General features: G+C 37.9%; 1 protein-coding gene across 9 annotated transcripts in view; it reads left to right on the top strand.

The window, feature by feature from the left end:
- N4BP2 (NEDD4 binding protein 2) overlaps nt 1-18,861 on the top strand; it is a 63,453-nt gene that overhangs the window by 28,412 nt on the left and 16,180 nt on the right. For 6 of the 9 annotated variants that reach the window (XM_080408072.1, XM_080408067.1, XM_080408071.1 and 3 more), the window contains 7 exons: nt 4,674-5,012; nt 7,696-8,926; nt 9,764-9,888; nt 11,084-11,172; nt 12,925-13,001; nt 14,830-14,985; nt 16,163-18,471. In XM_080408072.1, coding sequence (XP_080264198.1) covers nt 4,796-5,012; nt 7,696-8,926; nt 9,764-9,888; nt 11,084-11,172; nt 12,925-13,001; nt 14,830-14,985; nt 16,163-18,471 — 4,204 coding nt within the window. In that variant the 5' untranslated portion in view covers nt 4,674-4,795. Of the gene's footprint in view, nt 1-3,336; nt 3,393-4,673; nt 5,013-7,695; nt 8,927-9,763; nt 9,889-11,083; nt 11,173-12,924; nt 13,002-14,829; nt 14,986-16,162; nt 18,472-18,861 lie in introns of all 9 variants that reach the window. The other 3 variants (XM_080408070.1, XM_080408074.1, XM_080408075.1) reach the window with 3 other exon arrangements.

Below are 18,861 nucleotides of genomic sequence, written 5' to 3'. Positions count from 1 at the left end.
TAATGGATGTCTCAAGCCTGAGACTTACTGTTTTTCCAGAAATGTTAGAACAGTAAGATGGTGCCTGATACTGTTTTATCTTTGTCTGTTAGCTTTTGGTTTTGTCTGTTCTTGTAAAAATACAACAGTATATAGCAGTTCTTAGAAGCCAGGGGGGAGTTTCTAGCTTTGGAAAATAAAAGATGTTTAGCTGGACAAATTTGATGTAGCTTCAGCATAAACGTGACTTATGCCTTTTAGCTTAATTTTAGAAAATGCATTTGTTTTTTTAGTTCTTCAGAGTTCTAGGATAATTTTTCACAGCAAATTTGCTGATATAACAGTAGTGGTTAGCAATATGATGGCTTATGTATGACAAGTCTATGTTAGCAGCTGTTTCCTAACATAAATGAAATCTTATTAAAACCAGCAGATTTAGTTTTGAGGGTCTAGGGGATTTTTTTTTCCCCTGTCGTTTTTTGTTTGGATGGTTTGTATTTTTTGAATTCTTTAGATTGTGTCATATGAAAGAGTACACTTTGAATTTTTCTAAAGACAACTTACAATTATGTTAAAGTTACATTTAAAGTTACAGTTTGCTTTGCCTGTGTTAGAGTCTGGAGGGGTTTTTTATTTACACTTTTTCCCCTTAATGTTGAGGAGTCTGACCAGGATGACCATTACATTCCTGCTATGTTGGATTAATTTATTCTACGGACAGTTGTATTAATGAAAATAAAATGCAACCTTTTGGAAAGGTGTCTGCAAGGGAATTCCTTTGCAGTAAGTACAGCGATGTAAATTCACTCCATGATTTATGGAAGAATTTTTTGTGTATATTTTCCTAAGCCTGTAATGCTGCCTCAGTTAGTTTATCACTTTAGGTATAAGAGTTCAAAAGTTGAGGGTGAGTGGGTGGGAACTTGCATATTTTTCCTCATCTGTATAATTGACGGACACTTTGCATTTATTAGAAACATTGGTCATGTTTCTTTCTGCTAGGGAATTATAAACATAGTCTTACAACTAGTTTATGAAACAATTGGTTTTCCTTTCACTGGAAAGGAAAGTTTTGAATATTGTTAGTAAGAAGCTGGGATTGAAACTTGAGGTCTTGGTCCATCCTCTTGCTGTGCCAGGTCGGCCACTTCTCTACACTTCATTGTTCTGTCTGTCAAACAGAAAAGAAAAATGTGTTATATTAGGTTGATTTTGTCAGTGCCTGCCTGTTTCTGGCTTGCCTGTAATGGATGCTGATCTCTGCCTGCAGAATGTCTGTGATGCATGTATCCGGCTTCTTAGGGGTAGCAGTACAGAAACAGGCAACATCTGAGGCTCATAATCTATCAGGAATAAAGTCTGATCAGCTAGAAAGATGATGACATTAAAGTACCCTGATCTGACAAGTCTGCTTTTTCTTTTCTAGGTTGGTAGGGTTTGAAAATTATCTTATTTTGTAGAGAATGCTGGTAGCTTAATATCTCTTTTATTTCTAAGATTGCTTAATTTGGAAGGTAGTTTTCATGCGGGCAGATTTTTGTACATATGCTTGTATGTGGCAGTTGAATTACATTGGGAGGAGATCCTTAATGTCTGGAGATGTGTATTTCTGAAGAATTATGAGTCAGGAGGTGCTCATGGATTTTGTTTTGCATTGTTTTTAAGGGTGAAGTTGAGACTGCCACAGGAGTATTGTTTTTCATCAGTGCTGAAATGAAACAGCTGTTGGCTCTTAATTGCATGTGTGTCGAACAGCAGTACCCAGAACTGACTAGTGAACCTCCGAGTATATTGCAGCCTCTGGCTAATTGTCTAGAATTCCCTTTCAGTGTGTTCAGCACAGCACTGCTCTTACAAATCATTATGTTATTACAACTCCATTTTCATCTGGGGGGGGGGGGGGGGGCGGGGGGAACAACCCTCATCCACAGCAAACTACAGACTGATTAATTTATGTTGTCCAGAGCCAATTAATATAGCTGGTGTGCAGGTCTGGCTAGTCAAAATTATTTCCTCTTTCACAGCAAACTGATTTTCAAAAAGAGAAACTTGAATACCTGAAAAGGCAAGTCCCTAGATAAAATCGCCGGTAAAGTTCAAGGCATGCTCCTAAAAGCAAGTGAAAATTACTCCTTTCAGTTGAGCATGTCAGTGTTTTCTCTTATGTAATACAGTACAGTTTGCTTTGTATGTGTGCAGGCATCTATTTTTGTATACTTCCATTGTGCTTGGTAATATCAACGGAAGATACCGCCCAGAAATCTGTCCTGGAGTTTCATTGAAAATATTGTGGTAGATAAAGGAGATTCTGTGAAAATATCTGTCTACAACACTGGCCATAGTAAATGCCTTGTTTAAATGAAATCCTGGGCAATGCTGACCTATGTTTTTGGTAGGTTTAACAGTTTCTACAATTTTACTAAAGCTTTAGTTGGAAAGATGGAACAAAATGTGGATCTGTGCATTGCCGTAGCACACATGGATGTAGCAGGAGTCACCAAGGTTTTGACCTGTGTGTAAGTTCTGAGGTGACTGATGTCTTTTTCTCTTCTGCCTTCTTTTCCCTTTTGTGATTAATTGCAATAAGCAGTTTAGGCCTCAATAATCCTGAAGCAATGCACTGTAAATTCACTGACTGAGATTCATGCAGACACACAAGTGTGTGGCTTCACTGGGTCATTAAAGTATCCTAATACACAGTGGGATACACAGGCTAATGCAGGAAATACTTCACTATAACATATTACCTTCCCAGTGTAAGGCAATTGATTGTTAAAAGTCAGCTACAGAGCATGTGTTTTCAGCAGCAGGTCCTTACAGGTTTGATTGTTATAAGAGAGCTGGATTAAAACATTGACAACACTTGGAGTGTTCTGCTTAAAGTCTCTTGGTGCTCAGTAATGTCAAGGTGCATGAATACCTTCCTTGCAGGAATTTTTTTTTGTCACTGAATTTGTTTTAGTGAGGAACAATCGCATTTTTTAGCACTGACACATTGTGTGAAGTGAAGTCTCAACCTTTCTTTTCTGGCTGGAGGATGAATCAATTAGAAATTCAAGTTTGGAAAATGTGACTTGCTATAATTTTTAAAAAATTTTTTTGCTTGAATACTTTTTTTGTGACAGTGAAGAATGGTGTAAGGATGTCTAATCAGAGAGGTGAACCAAAAAAAGTATAATGGAAAAAACAGCTGCAATTGTCCCAGCTCAGCCTAGCTAACTAGCATGTTCCACTGTCATTTCTCCTTTGTTTTTGGAAGTTGACCTCTTCCTTTTCCTGTGTTCTGTTTTCCTTGCACATTTCAGACTTCCTTTACTTCTTCATTGTTCAGACTTCTGTCTCATTTGTCTGTTTAAGGTCCATATACATATGGTAGGAACTTCTGGGATCCTGGAATTGTCTGTTCTTCTTAGGTAAATATCTATGACTTGGGAACATAGCAGTCCACCCTCTTCTAAACGATACTTTTCTTCGTTGCTGGACGAGGTCGCTAGAGAATAATGGAGAAGTGCTGTCTGATCTGGCATCATCATTTTTGTGCCAGTGATACAAGGAGGGAAGAACTAAGTGAACTTGGAAGTGTTGCCGTTGATTTATCTGCACATGTTGAATTGGTCATCACTGGCAAAATAATCTTTATATAGTATTTTATGACCTACACAGTAACTTTATTGCTACATAGTGACTCTATGCTGTAATTAAGCAGATTCTGAGCGTTAGCAGGGTTTGCTAGTCCTCTGAATTATTATTTGTAAAAATTATAAATTAGTTTATTATGAGCATCACTAGAACACAACAGAGCTTTCGTGTTATTTGATATAAAGAAAAAAGTGAGACCATGCCATACTCTCTGCTTGTACTTCAATTAATAATTACTTTCCTTTTCTATACAAGATTAATGCAGTAATTGCAGTTGTTACAGATTCCATAATGTTTTAACTAGATGTATTCAAAGGCTTTATGGCAGAAGGTGGGGGTGGTGGACAGAAGTCTTTTCCTGTTTAATGGTGCTTAAAGCTGTAAGGTGTTTTTAACAATTAAAAAAAATCCCCACATATGCTGAGGTTGGAACACACTGTCGGAAGTCATGTGGTTCAACTCACCTGCTCAAGCAGGGTCACCTGAAACAGGCTGTTCAGAGTCATGTTCAGTCAGGTTTTGAGAATCTGCATGGTTGGAAACTCCACAGCTTCTCTGAGCAACCTGTGCCAGTGTTTGAATGTTGAAGAACCCCAGCTGTTTATTCTTGAAAAAAATCATGGGGGTGGGAAAGTCATGAAGAACTTCTGGAAGATTTGGAGATGTCTATTTTCCAGTACTTATATAAGAGGAGAAAGAAATCTGAATTTTAAAAATATAAGTGTTCCATAATGTTAACTGGTCATCAGTAGGTGTTAGCAGAGGAGTATTTGTGAACTGGCAGCCTTGCATTGATTCCTTTACTTTTCTGGATTTTTCTTTTAAACTCCATTTTATTTGTTCTCTCTTCCAGACACAGATTCAGTATCTAGTTAGTTGGGAAATAAGGCTGCTATTTAGCTGTCAGCCATTTGAAAAGAAGAAAAGCAGCCTTCTAGAAAATGTTTTCCTGGATGCTTATGTATTTTTTTTTATCTTTTTAGCTATCTAAATAGGAGATGTGGAAATGTGACTGTGTATTTTACGAAAATTTCTCTGTTCTCTTTTTTTCCCAGGTCTGCTATTTCTGTTATGTGCAGCCCAGTTACAAGAGGGTTTTTGTGATTTCTGAGCTTGGTGGTCTCAGCCTCATGTCAACAAACTCAAACGAAAAGCAAGCTGATTTTTAGAAAACAAAATGCCACGGAAAAGGAAAACTGGTGGAAGTCCTTCTCGGAAGATTGGCAGTTCTGACAGAACTGCTGTTGCTGTATCCCAAGGGGACTCTAGCCACTCAGTGTCACAAGCAGTGCATAGTGTCAATAAGGAAGAGCTCTTCAACAGCATGTCGGAAATGTTTTCTGACCTAGATCCCAGTGTGGTTTATATGGTTCTGTCTGAATGTGATTTTAAAGGTAAAGAAGGTTCAGTTGGCATTACAGTTGTGTTCCATGCGCAGACAGCTTTTAACTAGGGTGACTCCGGAAAAGCTGGTGTGGGTGTTGCAAGCATATTTGTGAGTTGAGCTTTTAATGAGTAGGTGAGTCATAATATTTTGAAATTTTATAGCTCTTTCCATGCAAGATTCTTCAGGTTTGACAGTGTTTTGGTGAGGCTGGTAATTTGCAGTAGCACTGTACTCCATAAATGGAGGTACAGTTTAAGTGGCTTATTCAGTGACACAGAGCAGGCAGCGGTAGAGTTGTGAGAATCTTTTTTTTGTGATTAGTGTGCTGTATCTCCTAGATGTGTTAACTGTTCTGCAGGAGGGGTATTTTATGTTCTAGATCACAATTTTTTAAGATAATGGACACTGGTCCTGGCAAAATTTGCTTTTCACAGAATTACACCATAGTCAGGGTTAGAAGGGACCTCTGGAGATCATCTAGTCCAACCCCCTGCTAAAGCACATTCTCCTAAAGCAGGTCGCACAGTTGCATCCAGGTGGGTTTTGGATGTCTCCAGAGAAGGAGACTCCACACCTTCTCTGGGCAGCCTGTTCCAGTGTTCTGTCACCTTCAAAGTAAAGAAGCTCTTCCTCTACTCAGATGGAACTTCTGTTGCTGCAGTTTGTGCCCATTGCCCCTGGGCACCACTGAAAAGAGCCTGGCCCTATCATCCTGACACTCACCCTTAAGATATTTGTATGCATTGGTAAGATCCCCTCTCAGTCTTCCCTTCTCTAAACTACACAGGCCCAGCAGTCTCAGCCTTTCCTCACCAGGGAGATGTTCCAGTCCCCTGATCATCTTCATAGTCTTCTGCTGGACCCTCTCCAGCCATTCCCTGTCTCTGTTGGACTGGGGAGCTGAGAACTGGATACAGCACTCCAGGTGGGCCTCACCAGGGCAGAGTAGAGGGGCAGAATCACCTCCCTCGACCTGCTGGCCATGCTCCTCCTAATGCCCCCCAGGACCCCACTGGCCTCCTTGGCCACCAGGGCACACTACTGGCTCATGGGCAACTTGCTGTCCTCCAGAACTCCCAGGTCCTTCTCTACAGAGCTGCTTTCCAGCAGATCAATCCCTAGCCTGTACTGGCACATGGGGTTATTCCTTCCTAGATGAAGGACCTTACACTCGCCCCTGTTGAACTTCATTAGGCTCCTCTCTACCCTGCCCAGGTCTCGCTGAATGGCAGTGCAGCCTTCTGGTGTATCAATAATATGTATCAGTAATTCCTTAAATACTTGAGTTGAGCTTTTGTTTTACTTTCTGTTTTGCTCTGTAATCTTGTCATCTCCACTGAGGATTAGTTTTTGTAGGATAAATTGTGTTTGTCATGTTGAATTCTCTGTAGCCTTGCTAGGACTATGTTTCTTCCCCTGTATTCTGCCAAACTACCTATCTACCTCTCCTGGTGGACTGTTCTCATGTCTGTGCCCAGTCCTTCCTATGCTTTTGTAGTTTTAAAGTTCTGTATATAAGTTCATTTGCTTGTAATAAAAGCAATGGATGAGATGCTGGATATAAACATCGGAGGTGTTATTTAGCAGGGGAATAAGTCATATATAGAGCATTTTAATCAATCTGTGTTTATATGATCAGATGTAATTAGCTGAGATTTTTCTAAGAATGTTTGCAAAGAGGGCAGAGTTTGGCATTTTTTTAATATGTATGAAAGCTAGGTAGCCATTAAAAGGACTGCTGTTACTGCCGTTTTTACCTTAAATTGTATGGAGTTTATAATGTAATAGCTCTCATGTTTCTGCGATTGTTGTTCCTTTTAAAATTGAAATTGATGGAATTGCTGATTCGTGCTTTGAACTCAATAAGATTTATATTTATCAAAGTAACAGATTTATGTAGAAGGTTACTGGAGAATTCAGTAAACACGCTGAGTTCATTATTATGTACTATTAACAGTAGTTTAAAATTTGGAAGATTAGCATCTTTTCATATGAGTAGTAATAAATTGCTGTCATATAGCAGGGAAGATGGAAGGACAAGGAAGATTTTATTTAACATGTGCAGAAAGAATTGGACTTAGGCTTCTTGCTACACCGTCTTTTAGGAAAACAGAAGCTTAGTTTTAGGCCTCAGATGGTACTTGTGCCAAGTCTTCATTTTGTTCATGTTAATCGCAGGCAACCTATACTCCATTTAGTGGCTTTACAAAGAATTAATGCAGATACTGCATTTTTCTGGCTATATTAGATATGACATTTTCAATTGGACCTAGCCATAATGCATGTATTTTGCATACTTTTATCTCTTTAGACCTCAGTAGCAGACTTTTTCAGTTCATTTTACACTATTTCACCTATATGAGATAGGTTAGAAATAAGTATCCATTTAAACACCCAGTTCTGGTATTTTTTCCAGTTATATGTAATAATTTTTAGACACTTGTTTCCTTAGTAATTTTTATGCTTATTAGGTTATTATTTTGCAATATGTTTGTCTTGAGTTCTGCCTTTGCTTCTGATGAGAAACAGATCAAAGGAGTTGCAGGTGCGTTAAAGGATGAATTGGTGAACTGTCTTTTGGTTGTTTCACTAGTTGTGATAAATACTCGTTAATGTAAAAAAAATTGCGTTTACATCAGCTTGTGTTTGTTCAGTTGACCATGCTTTATTCTTTTTACTTTATTCAACAGTAGAAAACGCTATGGATTATCTGCTAGAGCTGTCCACTCATGCCAAAGGTGTAGCATCTTCAAAAACCTTGGGTTTTGATTCAGTAGCATCATCGCTAGCTCTTGTTAATCAGCAAAGATCTGTTGGAAATGAAACAATGTGGGAAAGTACTGGAGAACAAAATAATTCTGAAGAAGCAATAGAAAAGGTCCTGTCACCTGATGTGCAGCTGACTGAAGAACTGGATTCCTTAATAGAAAATGCCTTTCAGAGATACAGCTCGAGTGATGAATTGCCTAATCCTACAAATGACCAAATAGTACATAAGCACTCTGTGGAACACGATGGCTTTAATCAGTTTCCTGAGTGGGAAAAATCTGATTCAGGTTGCAATGCCCTACTTTTTCCACAGCAAACAGGGACAAATAATGAGGTTTCAGAAAACTTCTGCTGCTCTCAGCCACCAGTGAGTCAGCTGAGTGTCCAGACAAGCTCACCAGCTGCATCAGACACTTCTGCACAGATCTTGGAAGATTCTGATTTTTCAGAAATACAAGTTCAGCATGGTGTAGCTTCAAAAGTCTATAAACAGTTGAATGGAGAAGTATCATATGGAAATCCTGATCAGACACAAGATACTGTTTTGGATCAAAAAAGTGTGACTGCTGCTTCTGTTCAGTCTTCACAAAAAACTCTGGAACTGGGAGTAACTGCCACTGGAAATCCTAATTCAAGGTGCATGGAACAGCATGAAGAGATAGTGACTGCTTTTAACAGTCACCAGGGCAGTTCTCCACCAGAGGTGTATGTCTCTCCTGAAACATCCAGTTTCAAAACATCAAAACCTTCAGATTTTCAGCAAACTCAGCAGGGTTGTAACTTAAATTTTTCTACACTGTCATGTCAGCCTCAACAACACTGGAATCTCATGGCTCCTGTGTTTTATCCATCCAGTGGAAGTCACAGTTTTGTAACTCCTGTGGCTGTCAGTCCAGGGCAGTGGAGACATGTTTCAGACTATAGGACATTGGAAAGAGGACTTTGTTTTTCCTCTCCAGTGGTTTCAAATGCCTGGGATAGCAACCCTTCTCTGAAGGTATGGGGAAATCAAGATAGAAACTCAAAATTGAACCTCTTGCAAGCACAGCAGCCACCTGTTTGTCACATGATGAGAAAAAAGATGCACCTTATAGGTCAAGTACTTGTTCTTCTCAGAGGTGTTCCAGGATCAGGAAAATCATATTTGGCAAGGTAGAACATCTATATTGTGAGCTTCTAAAAGAAATTGCTTAATTGTGTAAAGGATTTAGTGCAGGCAGAGGCAATTTTCTGATGTGTAAATAGTTGTGCTTATACCCTAATTACCAGCTATGTGGTACATGCAGCATGATGAGTAATAATAATTGCAGAGGCCTGAGTTGCTTGCACCTCTTCGACCTCTAGTGGAAATTGAAATAGGAGGGGTTAGCTTTAACTTCTGTTCCTGACTGAAGGGGTTTATGTCAGCAGAGGATCACTGCAGTAGTATTAGGTGTGCTGTGTTCTTCCAGTCCCTGTTCATTTTGGGTGTTTCCTTCCAATGGAGTGGGTAGAGATATATCAGTTACTTTGTAGGCAGAAATTCCCCTTCTACTGTTGGAATTCTTTTGTGTAAGTAGTACACATGGAGTGGCTTGGGTTGAGTTTTTGGTTTCTTTTCCAACTCTCCAAAAGCCTAGATTGAACATAGACTCCTTTGACTGGCACTTGAAATATTTGGTGCAGTTAAGACTGTATGTGTATTTGTCAGTGTGAAAGTATGTCACTAGATGTAGATGGAGAAATACCTCCCTTGTTTTGAAATGAGACTTGTAGGGAACTTCTGTCAGCTCTTTCCTCTAGATATCCTCAGCCTTTGGAAAAGGAGGGAAATTACTATAGATCATCTTTCCCTGGAGGGTGATATTTTTTTCCTTTACCTAAATTTTCTGCTTCCATTCCAAATAATCTTGGTTTTGTGCCAGAGTCTAAATGCATTTTTGTATGGTAGCAGGTATCAGGGCTGGGGAGAATGGGCGAAAAAACTATTTACTTCTTGATCTTTCACAGAGCATTGCTTGAGGATAACCCAGGTGGAATCATTCTTAGTACTGATGATTACTTCTATAAACATGGACAATACCATTATGATCCTGATTGCTTAGGGGAAGCGCATGACTGGAACAGGAAGCGAGGTGAGAAATAAATAAGGGATTAGCTTGCTTATTTACAGTTCAATGCTTGTGTGCTGTTTAAAAGGCTGCCTGTCTTGTAATGCCTGTGTCACAGGACAAGCATTTATCCCATCATAGAAGTATTTTTTAATACATGTGTGTAAAAAGAGTATGAGCACAAACTCAGAAGTCATCTGTCCATTGTGTGTTTTGCAATTAAAAATCCCAGTGTCCTTGTCTTCAGATTCTGTCATGGTATGTATTTTGGGTTGTGTCCCATTTCTGGAGTGGTAATCTATACCATCTCCCAGAAATTTTTCTTTTGAGATGAGCCATTATATATGCATATGTGATAAGTAACAAGGATGTTGATACAAATAATACTTACACAGATATTTTCCTGCTCTTGGTTATTTTTTTTTCTCTTGAGCACTAAATTGTTGGCAAATTTAAAACAAAATTATAGGATGAAAACAATATTTTTTTCCCTTTCCATAATCAGTGTAGTTTTTGATAGTGACTTCTGTTAAGCTCACCATAGCACAACTTTTTTTTTTTAAGCTTTTAGTTGCTGAATTTGAACCATGATCACTTTTCTACTGTCAAATTTTGAACCAGTGGAGAAATGGGTTAATAACAAATGTGTGATTCAACAATAACTTTGATTGTTCAGGTGCATTGTAACATATCTACAGAAACATGGTGCTGCATCTCAAAGCTAGTGATTCTAAACTTTTCATTACTGTGTATTTAAATTACAATAATTATTTTGATTTTTCATATTTTATGCAGTTTACAGAGTGGACTAATCTTAAGACTGTTATAAAGCCAAGAATTTTGTATGCAACAAAGAAGTCCACTTTAAGGTGATCATGTAGCTTTTTTTTTGGTAGTTTGATTTACTGATTGATTAGTCATCTTGGTGCATTTTACATTTGCATTTTCATTCCTTGATTATCATACATACGTTAATTCAAAAGAATTAATGCCATATCTCAGTAGCTTTACCGGGGGGTGGTTGGGATTTCTAAAATAAAAAGAGGGCCTCAAAACAGATCAAGCTGTGGCAAGAGTTCTTTACACAGTGGTTAATCATTATGGACTGTCTACTTTAAAAAATACTACAAATTTAGAGAATTAGTATAATTGTTATGTGTCCACCCTATTATAATGAAATTAACTACATCACATTCTTTTGTACATGTGTGTCTTTCAGCCAAAGAAGCATTTGAAATGAGAATCTCTCCTATAATAATAGACAACACAAACATACAAGCATGGGAGATGAAGCCTTATGTTTCTTTGGTTAGTATTACAATTTGATCAATGTAAAAGGGATTATTGACCAGCATGGCAGCAACATATGTTTTAAAATGAGATTGTCTTTCTCAGTCTAGCTGTTATTCCACCAGGAAGTCTGAAGATCAAAAAAACCCCAAAACATTACATGGAATCATATTACCCAGTGTCATATTCTGTGCACTCCTTGAGTATTGACCTGGCCTACTTTCCAACTGATAAAGCCAAGTGCTTTGCACTTGGGAGCAAAAATAAATATCGTTGGGGAAACTGAATTATGTTCCTCTTTTATATGATCAGTCAAATTATAAACTACTGTTAAAATATAATCAGCGCTAATTAATAAGAGTGATGCTTGATGCTCCATGAAACTTGAAAACTCAGTCTTAATTTCATCCTAAATATGACAGAGACAGATACCAGCTGACCAGCTGGAGGGCTAGAGTTATCAAATGTTTCTAGCTTGCTTGAAGTTATGCAGATTTACTTAAATTTTATTGATGTGATCAATATAATACACCTGCACTATTTTATTTTAGTAGTGTAGTGCTTTTATTTAGTGACTAAAAGTGATCTGCTTTTATTTAGTACTAAATAAATGCAATCCACGCTTAACTTCAGAAGTTACATTCAATGATTGAAAGAACTTGGTGAACTGTTACAGATTTCTCATACTTCAGTTTTCTGGAGCTTCTCAACTTCTAGCTTAATAGTTTTGAAATGGGCATCAGCACTTTTAGACTCTAGCTCTTACTTTGCTGTTGATCATTTGCCATTTTGGTTGGTAGTTTTAGTATTTTTTATGCTTATAGAATTGCATTGTTTGATTAACAGAAATAATATTTAATAATATTTTGGAAGTAATATTATAAAGTACGTCTGGAATTTCTCCTACCATAGTATAGAAATAAATCAGTGTGTTGTACGTAGAACTGCAGATGCTCTACATGTGCTGCATGTGGTAATGGATACTGAACAGTGGGTCTTAACACAGATAATTTTTATTAATAATTTTTTTATTTTATTATTCTTGCATTTATTAACAATTGTCAGATTAACAGTTCTTTCACAATTTAATTTTTGATTTTGCTGTATACTGAAATAAAGATACAATAAAAGTTCTTCCAGGAAGTGCAGGGTTTGGTAAGGTGGTAAGAATTTTTCCTGAAAACAGGAATGGAGAGAAATGGCACGGTACTCACAGTGTTTCTCCTGATTAGACTTCGGGCTCCTTTTCTGTCATGATGAGACTGGACCATATAAGGACCAGCTACTTGCAACCCTGTCAAGTTCCCCATGTGGCAGGAAGGCTGTCCACAATAGCTGTGTTAATGGAACTGAGTTGCTTGTTTTGGAACTGGCTCGCATCTGGTCAGCTCTGAATGTAAGCAGTGAGCTTTTCTCTGTCTTGAGAAAAGAGGCACATGCGTACTGTACTTGGGAAGACGAGATGTTCTACCTTCTCTGAGTCAAGAATGCCGAACATTTAAAGGGATGACACAGTGACTTTTTTTCTGTGATCATGGCACACATTAATTTTACAGTAAATACAAAAAAATACATGTTTTTAAAAATCTCCATTTATATAATCACAAACGAAACACTGAACGAAAGTATGTTGCTTCAATGTTTAATTGGTTACGAAAAATAAAAAAAACCCACCAGCATTAAAAGAAGCAGGCTATATAGGTGTGCTTTTTCATAGAAATATGAAATGGGTGAAATGGCTTGTTCTGTTTTTTAATCTGTTTTATTCAGGCTCAGCAGTTCAAATATAAAGTCATGTTTCGAGAACCGGACACTTGGTGGAAGTTTAAACCAAAAGAACTTGAAAGGTAAGAATGTGAAGGAAAATTTCATATTAGATTGTGTATCTTTCACAGTCTATAAACTATGATTTTTAAAAAGGTATCAGTACAGTGGCTGGTGAAGTAGCAAGATATCAGTCAAGATTTTTGTGATAGTAAGTAGCTTTTTAATAATTTTTTTCCCTACAATATTAACTTTTGTGGGATTTTATATGTATTACGAGATTTTTTTTTTCCCTGTCACTTTATTCTAATTACATACAAAAGATACTATTAGAAATAGATACTATGTGATGTTTTCATGATTGCAGTTACTTTGCATTTAAGGTACAGTGACTCTTTGGGTTCCTGAGGTTGCAAAAATGCTGTCAGGTTGTGGCTAGTTTTGCATCTGGATGGTCTGTTGCCCTACTTGAAATGTTTCTACTATCACTGAGTGTGAGGCAATCAGCATCTCATGGCCTGAGAGGGACAAACCGCTGTGCTTCTCCATCACTGTTTACCTTTTCTTTAGCAGAACCTTTTACACAGTCATAGAGCCATTACTTAAAGCCAAAATAGGCAAGATGTATAAACCCTGTGTAAGGGAATAATAAGGTAGCTAGAAGATCGGCTGGATGCCGTTTCAAAGGGTATGATCAGTGTGGTTCAAAGTCGAAGAAGAGGAGGCTGATGTCTCTCTAGGATGGATACTAAGGGCCACTACTGTTTAATGTCCTTTTTATGACTTGGATGTTGGGACACAGTGAACTCTCAGCAGATTTGCAGATGATACTGAATTGGTCAACAGTAGTTTGTTCAGACTTAAGAAGAGAACTCTTAAGGAAGGATTGTATTGTTGTCTTCAGCTACCTTTTGAGAGATTATAGAGAAGACTAAAAAGATCTCTTCTGAGAATTGTGGAGGGATAGGACAAAACAAACATAAGCAAGTTGGAGCTTTGTATATTTTGATTACATAAAATAAACCCCCCAAACTTACTTTGAGGGTGGTCAGCCACTGAAAGGGTTTGCCCAGAGAGTTTGTAGACTTACAGTTATTAGGGATATTCAAAATTTGACAAGACAAAGCTCTAGAGAATGTGATTTAGCCGTACCTCCTCAGAGTATGTGGCCTCTGGAGGTCACTTTGAACGTAAGTTATTTTGTATTCCTAATTTGTGTTCAAAATATCTGTTTTCATCTGAATTTGCATGCTTAACTTAAGGTTGGCCACTTTTCAAATGAGGTAAGGAAGGGGATTTTCTTTCCTAAAATAGAACTTAAACATTTTCTCCTTCAATTTCTGTTTTGCCATCCTTAGAAGGATCCACTTGTTCTGGATGGAACTGCTGCAGAGTGTACTGCTAGTTGGTGTTTAACAGCGTCAGTGAAAATTTCTAGCCAAAGTGTATCCAAATAGGCAAACAGGTTTTCCTCAAGGCTCGAGGAGTTCTTAGTTTGGAGGAAGACTGAATTCAGAAATCTTCCATACCTGGTTTAATATCCTGCATCACTGTCAGGATTTGATGTGGTGTGTTTCTGATACTTATTTGAAGAAGATGCATTATTGGTACAGTTTTAGATTTTAGTTTTAAGGAAAACATCCTATTGCAGAATAGGGCCACCAGGTGGGGTGGAGAAGTCAAGTGGAGCAGCAATTTGTCTGAGATAACCTGTTTGGAATGCCTTAGTGCACTGGCAGACAAAGAACTGCTGTTTGACAGCTTTTGCCCTGGCCCCCTGAATTCTCTGGTTAGTCTTCCTGTAAACTTACTAAATTATTCTCTTTTAGAGAATGTGTATTCTCACTGTAAAATACAAATCTGAAATGTTTCTTTTTCAATGTTTGCTTTTTTTTTTTTTTAAATTCATAGGCGAAACATTCATGGTGTATCTAAAGAAAAGATCAGAAGTATGTTGGAACGATACGAATGCTGCCTTACTGTTAGTTCAATATTGGGTTCTTCAGTCCCAGACAAATCGGAAGCTGCTGGCTGGAGTGAAGGTCCTTGTCAGGAGGAAAGCCATAGGTTAGATTCTTTTACTAGCTTTGTAGTCTTAAATAAAAGGCTAAAAATTCAAACCTCATAGCAACAGAACCTGGATAATGATGTTGAACAGTGATGAATGCATTATAAAAATCAGTTAAATAATAAAAAGAAATACACTGCATAGTGTTCTTAATTTTTCGTTTTTAAGAATTTCAGGATTTCTAGAAATAAGCAGTCAAGGGATCTTGTCAACTTTCCAATGTCTTTTGAAAACCCTCTAGTATGTCTGTGTGTTACTTTACAATAAGAAAATCTTCATTGACTTTCTCTTACCTTAGAAATGTGCTGTTGGGTGTATGTTGTAGATAAAAAGCTTCTAAAATTTATGAAATGCTTTTCAGAATAATGTAGTCCCAAATACAAGCACATTGCTTTTTCTGAGTTTGTGTGTTGGTGTTAGATGATGTCTTTGTGGTAGAAGGTGGATTCTTCATGCAGTAGTAATGAGTTATCTACTTGCTCTCCAGTATATTTAATTTAGACTTGTCTAGATTTATTTTGGTTGTATACACAACTATTTGGTAGTGGCTAATCTGAATAATGCTGTATATGCATTATAATAATGCATAGAAAATCAGATGTTATTGTTGTTGCTATTTAATTTGGTTTTTGCATGCTTAATGTATTTGAAATGAGGTGGGCATTGATAATGGAATGTAGTTGGTTGTGAGAAATGATATGAAAAGAAATGGCACACATTCTCCTAGCTATTTTCTAGACTGACTTTAGCATTGAGCCATCAGGAGAGAGCAACAGTCATTAAATAGAAGCATATTTACCACATTTGCTGATCTGAAGGAGGAAATGTCCAGCAGCAGAGTCCTTCGGTACATAACTGAATGCTGGGAATGGGGGAAAATAGATGCCTGAGAAAGTATTCTTAGCCATATGCTGAAGTAAAAAATGGATACTTAGCAAGGAAAGTTCTGCTTTGCTTAGCTCATTTTTTATAAAGGAGTTTTGAGGTTAGAGCTAACTTGTCTTAAATTTGTTTTCCTCTCACTGAAGTTCTCCAGCTGGATGATTAGTGTCCTAAAAGATGGTTTCTGGTCTGTAATTTGAAAATATTAAATAGCCAAGCTAACATAAAAAATGTGGACAAGTGCTTAAAGAAGGTTTGAAATGGGTTTATCTTTCATTCCAATTTGTCTTTCAGAAAGAGAGAGGCACGTTCTGAGGTAAAGGAAGAAAACTCTTTAGTTTCTGATGTGGAGCCTCTTGAATTAGCTGAAGATAATAAAACTTTTCCCAGGACTTCTTTAACATTAGAAAGTAACTGTGATTCTGAATGTTTTCAGAAAGAGGAAAAAGAAACAGAAAATAACTCAGTGGAAAACAATTCTGAGAACAGCACTGTTCTGGTTGACCTGGATGATTATTTGTCAGGTTGTATAGAAAAAGAACTGCCCTTGAAGAAGAAAGAAGAAAAGGGGGAAAAAACAGAAAAAAATACGGAAGCACAAGTGGATGAGATTGATGTGAACTCAACTAAAGAGACAGTGTGCTTGCATACAGGAGGAATTGAGGAGCACAGTGATAACATTCTCAACGTTCAAGCTGAAGCTGAAGAGTCTCATGAAATATGTATGGAACCAAAATCAACACAAAGTAGTAACACAGTGGAACCAAGCAGTTCAACTTTTGACACGTCAGGAAAACCAGAACTACTAAACTTTCTGGGTGACTGGCCTGTAGAACAAACAATGGGACAGAGAGTCAAAAGAGCTAGAAGACTAGAAAAATCTTCTCTGAAGAGTGATAAAGGACATAAAACTTCCAGTCAGCAGCATCCTGAGTTAGGTAAAGAGCAAGTGGGCGTGCCTGGGACCTGTACTGTTGAAAAAGAACATGACAAAGAAAATCTAACCTCTAGCTGTTCCTCTGTTAGTTCAGATAAAGTTACACTGGAACTGCAAATGGTAGGACATTGGCCTGTGTCAGGCTCATTAGAACAGAGACAACAAAGGTCAAGGAGAGTGAGAAAGACAAGTCTAAATCAGTCCGATGAAGGTCGAAGTACTGAAGGTGACATTAATAGAAATGCTCTTGAGACTGTAGATGTGCTTCGTGGGACACCTATGAATACCGCAGAGCAACCAGATACTAAGAGTTTGCATATGTACCAATCTGAAACAGTAGCTAGTGAAACAATAGGTGAGAAAAAAACCCAGCAAAGTAAAAGAATGAGGAAACATCACAAATTAGCACTCACTTTTACAAACAACAATTTGCCCCAGCCCAAAGAAGAGGAACACTTCTCTATACTTAATGCAGCAGAAAAGAATCAGGATGCATGCTTATGTAGTCGTTATTCGCAGACTGAATCACAGGACTTTGCTCTTCTGTGGAGATTAGAAAAGAAAATGTTTTTTCCTGAGACTGCCAAAGTATTGCATGGCAGGCTTGATGGCTTCAAACCGAAAGGTATAGATAATGCCTCAAATTCTCAGGAAAAAATACCCTATCGAGTTATGTATGATAAAAGTACATTAGTGGAAGAAAGTGAATTTACCAATATTGATGAGTCTGAAAAGCTAAATATGCTATGTAAGCTCTTTGAGTCTGTTTCATTTGAAGCTCTGAAAGATCTGTATGAAAGATGTAACAAAGACATAGTCTGGGCCACAGGTCTGCTGTTAGACTCTGATGAAAAGTTATGCAAAGATGTTGATGCTGAATGCTTTCAAGTAAGAGAAGCTGGGCCAGTTGTCGCAGACCTTGATTCCAAGGCAAGTACAAAGTATGGTGAGAATCTCAAAGACTGCCAACAAATGCCACAAAGAATTGGGGCTGGTTGTATTTCTGAGCCTTCAGAAGACAAGAGCTCATCACTGAGCACTGCAGAAAATGCTACCATGGCAACTGTGACAGACAATGATGTCTGTGACTCGTTGACTGCTGCTTCATGGAATGATTTGTCAGAACTGAATTCTGGAGATGCAGCCACTAGAACTGATGCAGGCAGCTCAGCAGCAGTAGTCATTGAGCTGTCTGTTTCAGGAAAGCAGAAGATAGAGTCTGAGAGTCCAGTTGAAGAAACTATAAATAAGCCATCAGTCTCACAACTTGATGCAGGTTTCTGTATACCTGTGACTTTGCCTCATGATCCTAGCACAACTTCTACTAATCTGAAATTTGTATTAAATAACGAAAGTGGCAGTAACCCTTCAGTGAGCAGTGCAGAACAAGTGACTGCTTCCTTACTGGAAATGGATCATGCACCTTTGGTCGGTCCTAGGAATGATAAAGAACTGGAGGTGGATAAAGAAACCCAGGGGAGTTCCGGGAAGGTGTGTGGTAAAGGAGAAATTGAAACTCCAAGCTGGGATGAAGCTAAAGCCAAGACACAAAGCTGTATACCAGCATCACATGCAACCTTCAATATAGATTGCCTAGAACTAACATTACCTCCTGAACTGGCACTTCAACTGAAAGAAATATTTGGGCCTGTTGGCATTGATGCAGGTACAAGCATAATTATATCCATATTTTTATGAAAAAACTCAGTTTGGGTAAGAAAACCTTTATTCCTTTGTCTGTGCTTCTTTCCGTTCCTGCTTCATTTTTAGGGAACAGATTTGCACAGCTCCTCGTGATACTGTTGTTTGCTGTTGTTAATCCAAAAATGGAACTGAACTAAGCATGCCATAAAATATAAATGCAGTAGTGCTACATGCTGCCTTTGTCTTTTTGTACATGCAAATACTTTAAAACCGTAAGAAAATATATTGGCTTGTTTGCAATTTGAGCAACAGGCCTTTGAGCCTATATTCAGACTCTGAAGGGATGTTAAGGTAGTGAGGAAGGTGAAATTTTTGACTGGTTAGGGAAAAAGAAAGAAACCTTTAGGCATTA

The sequence above is a fragment of the Falco punctatus genome (genome assembly GCF_963210335.1).
Source record: "Falco punctatus genome assembly, chromosome: 1".
NCBI classification, from domain to species: Eukaryota; Metazoa; Chordata; class Aves; order Falconiformes; family Falconidae; genus Falco; species Falco punctatus.
The sequence above is the reverse complement of the archived record's forward strand: the minus strand, read 5'-3'. Positions and strand labels throughout refer to the sequence as shown.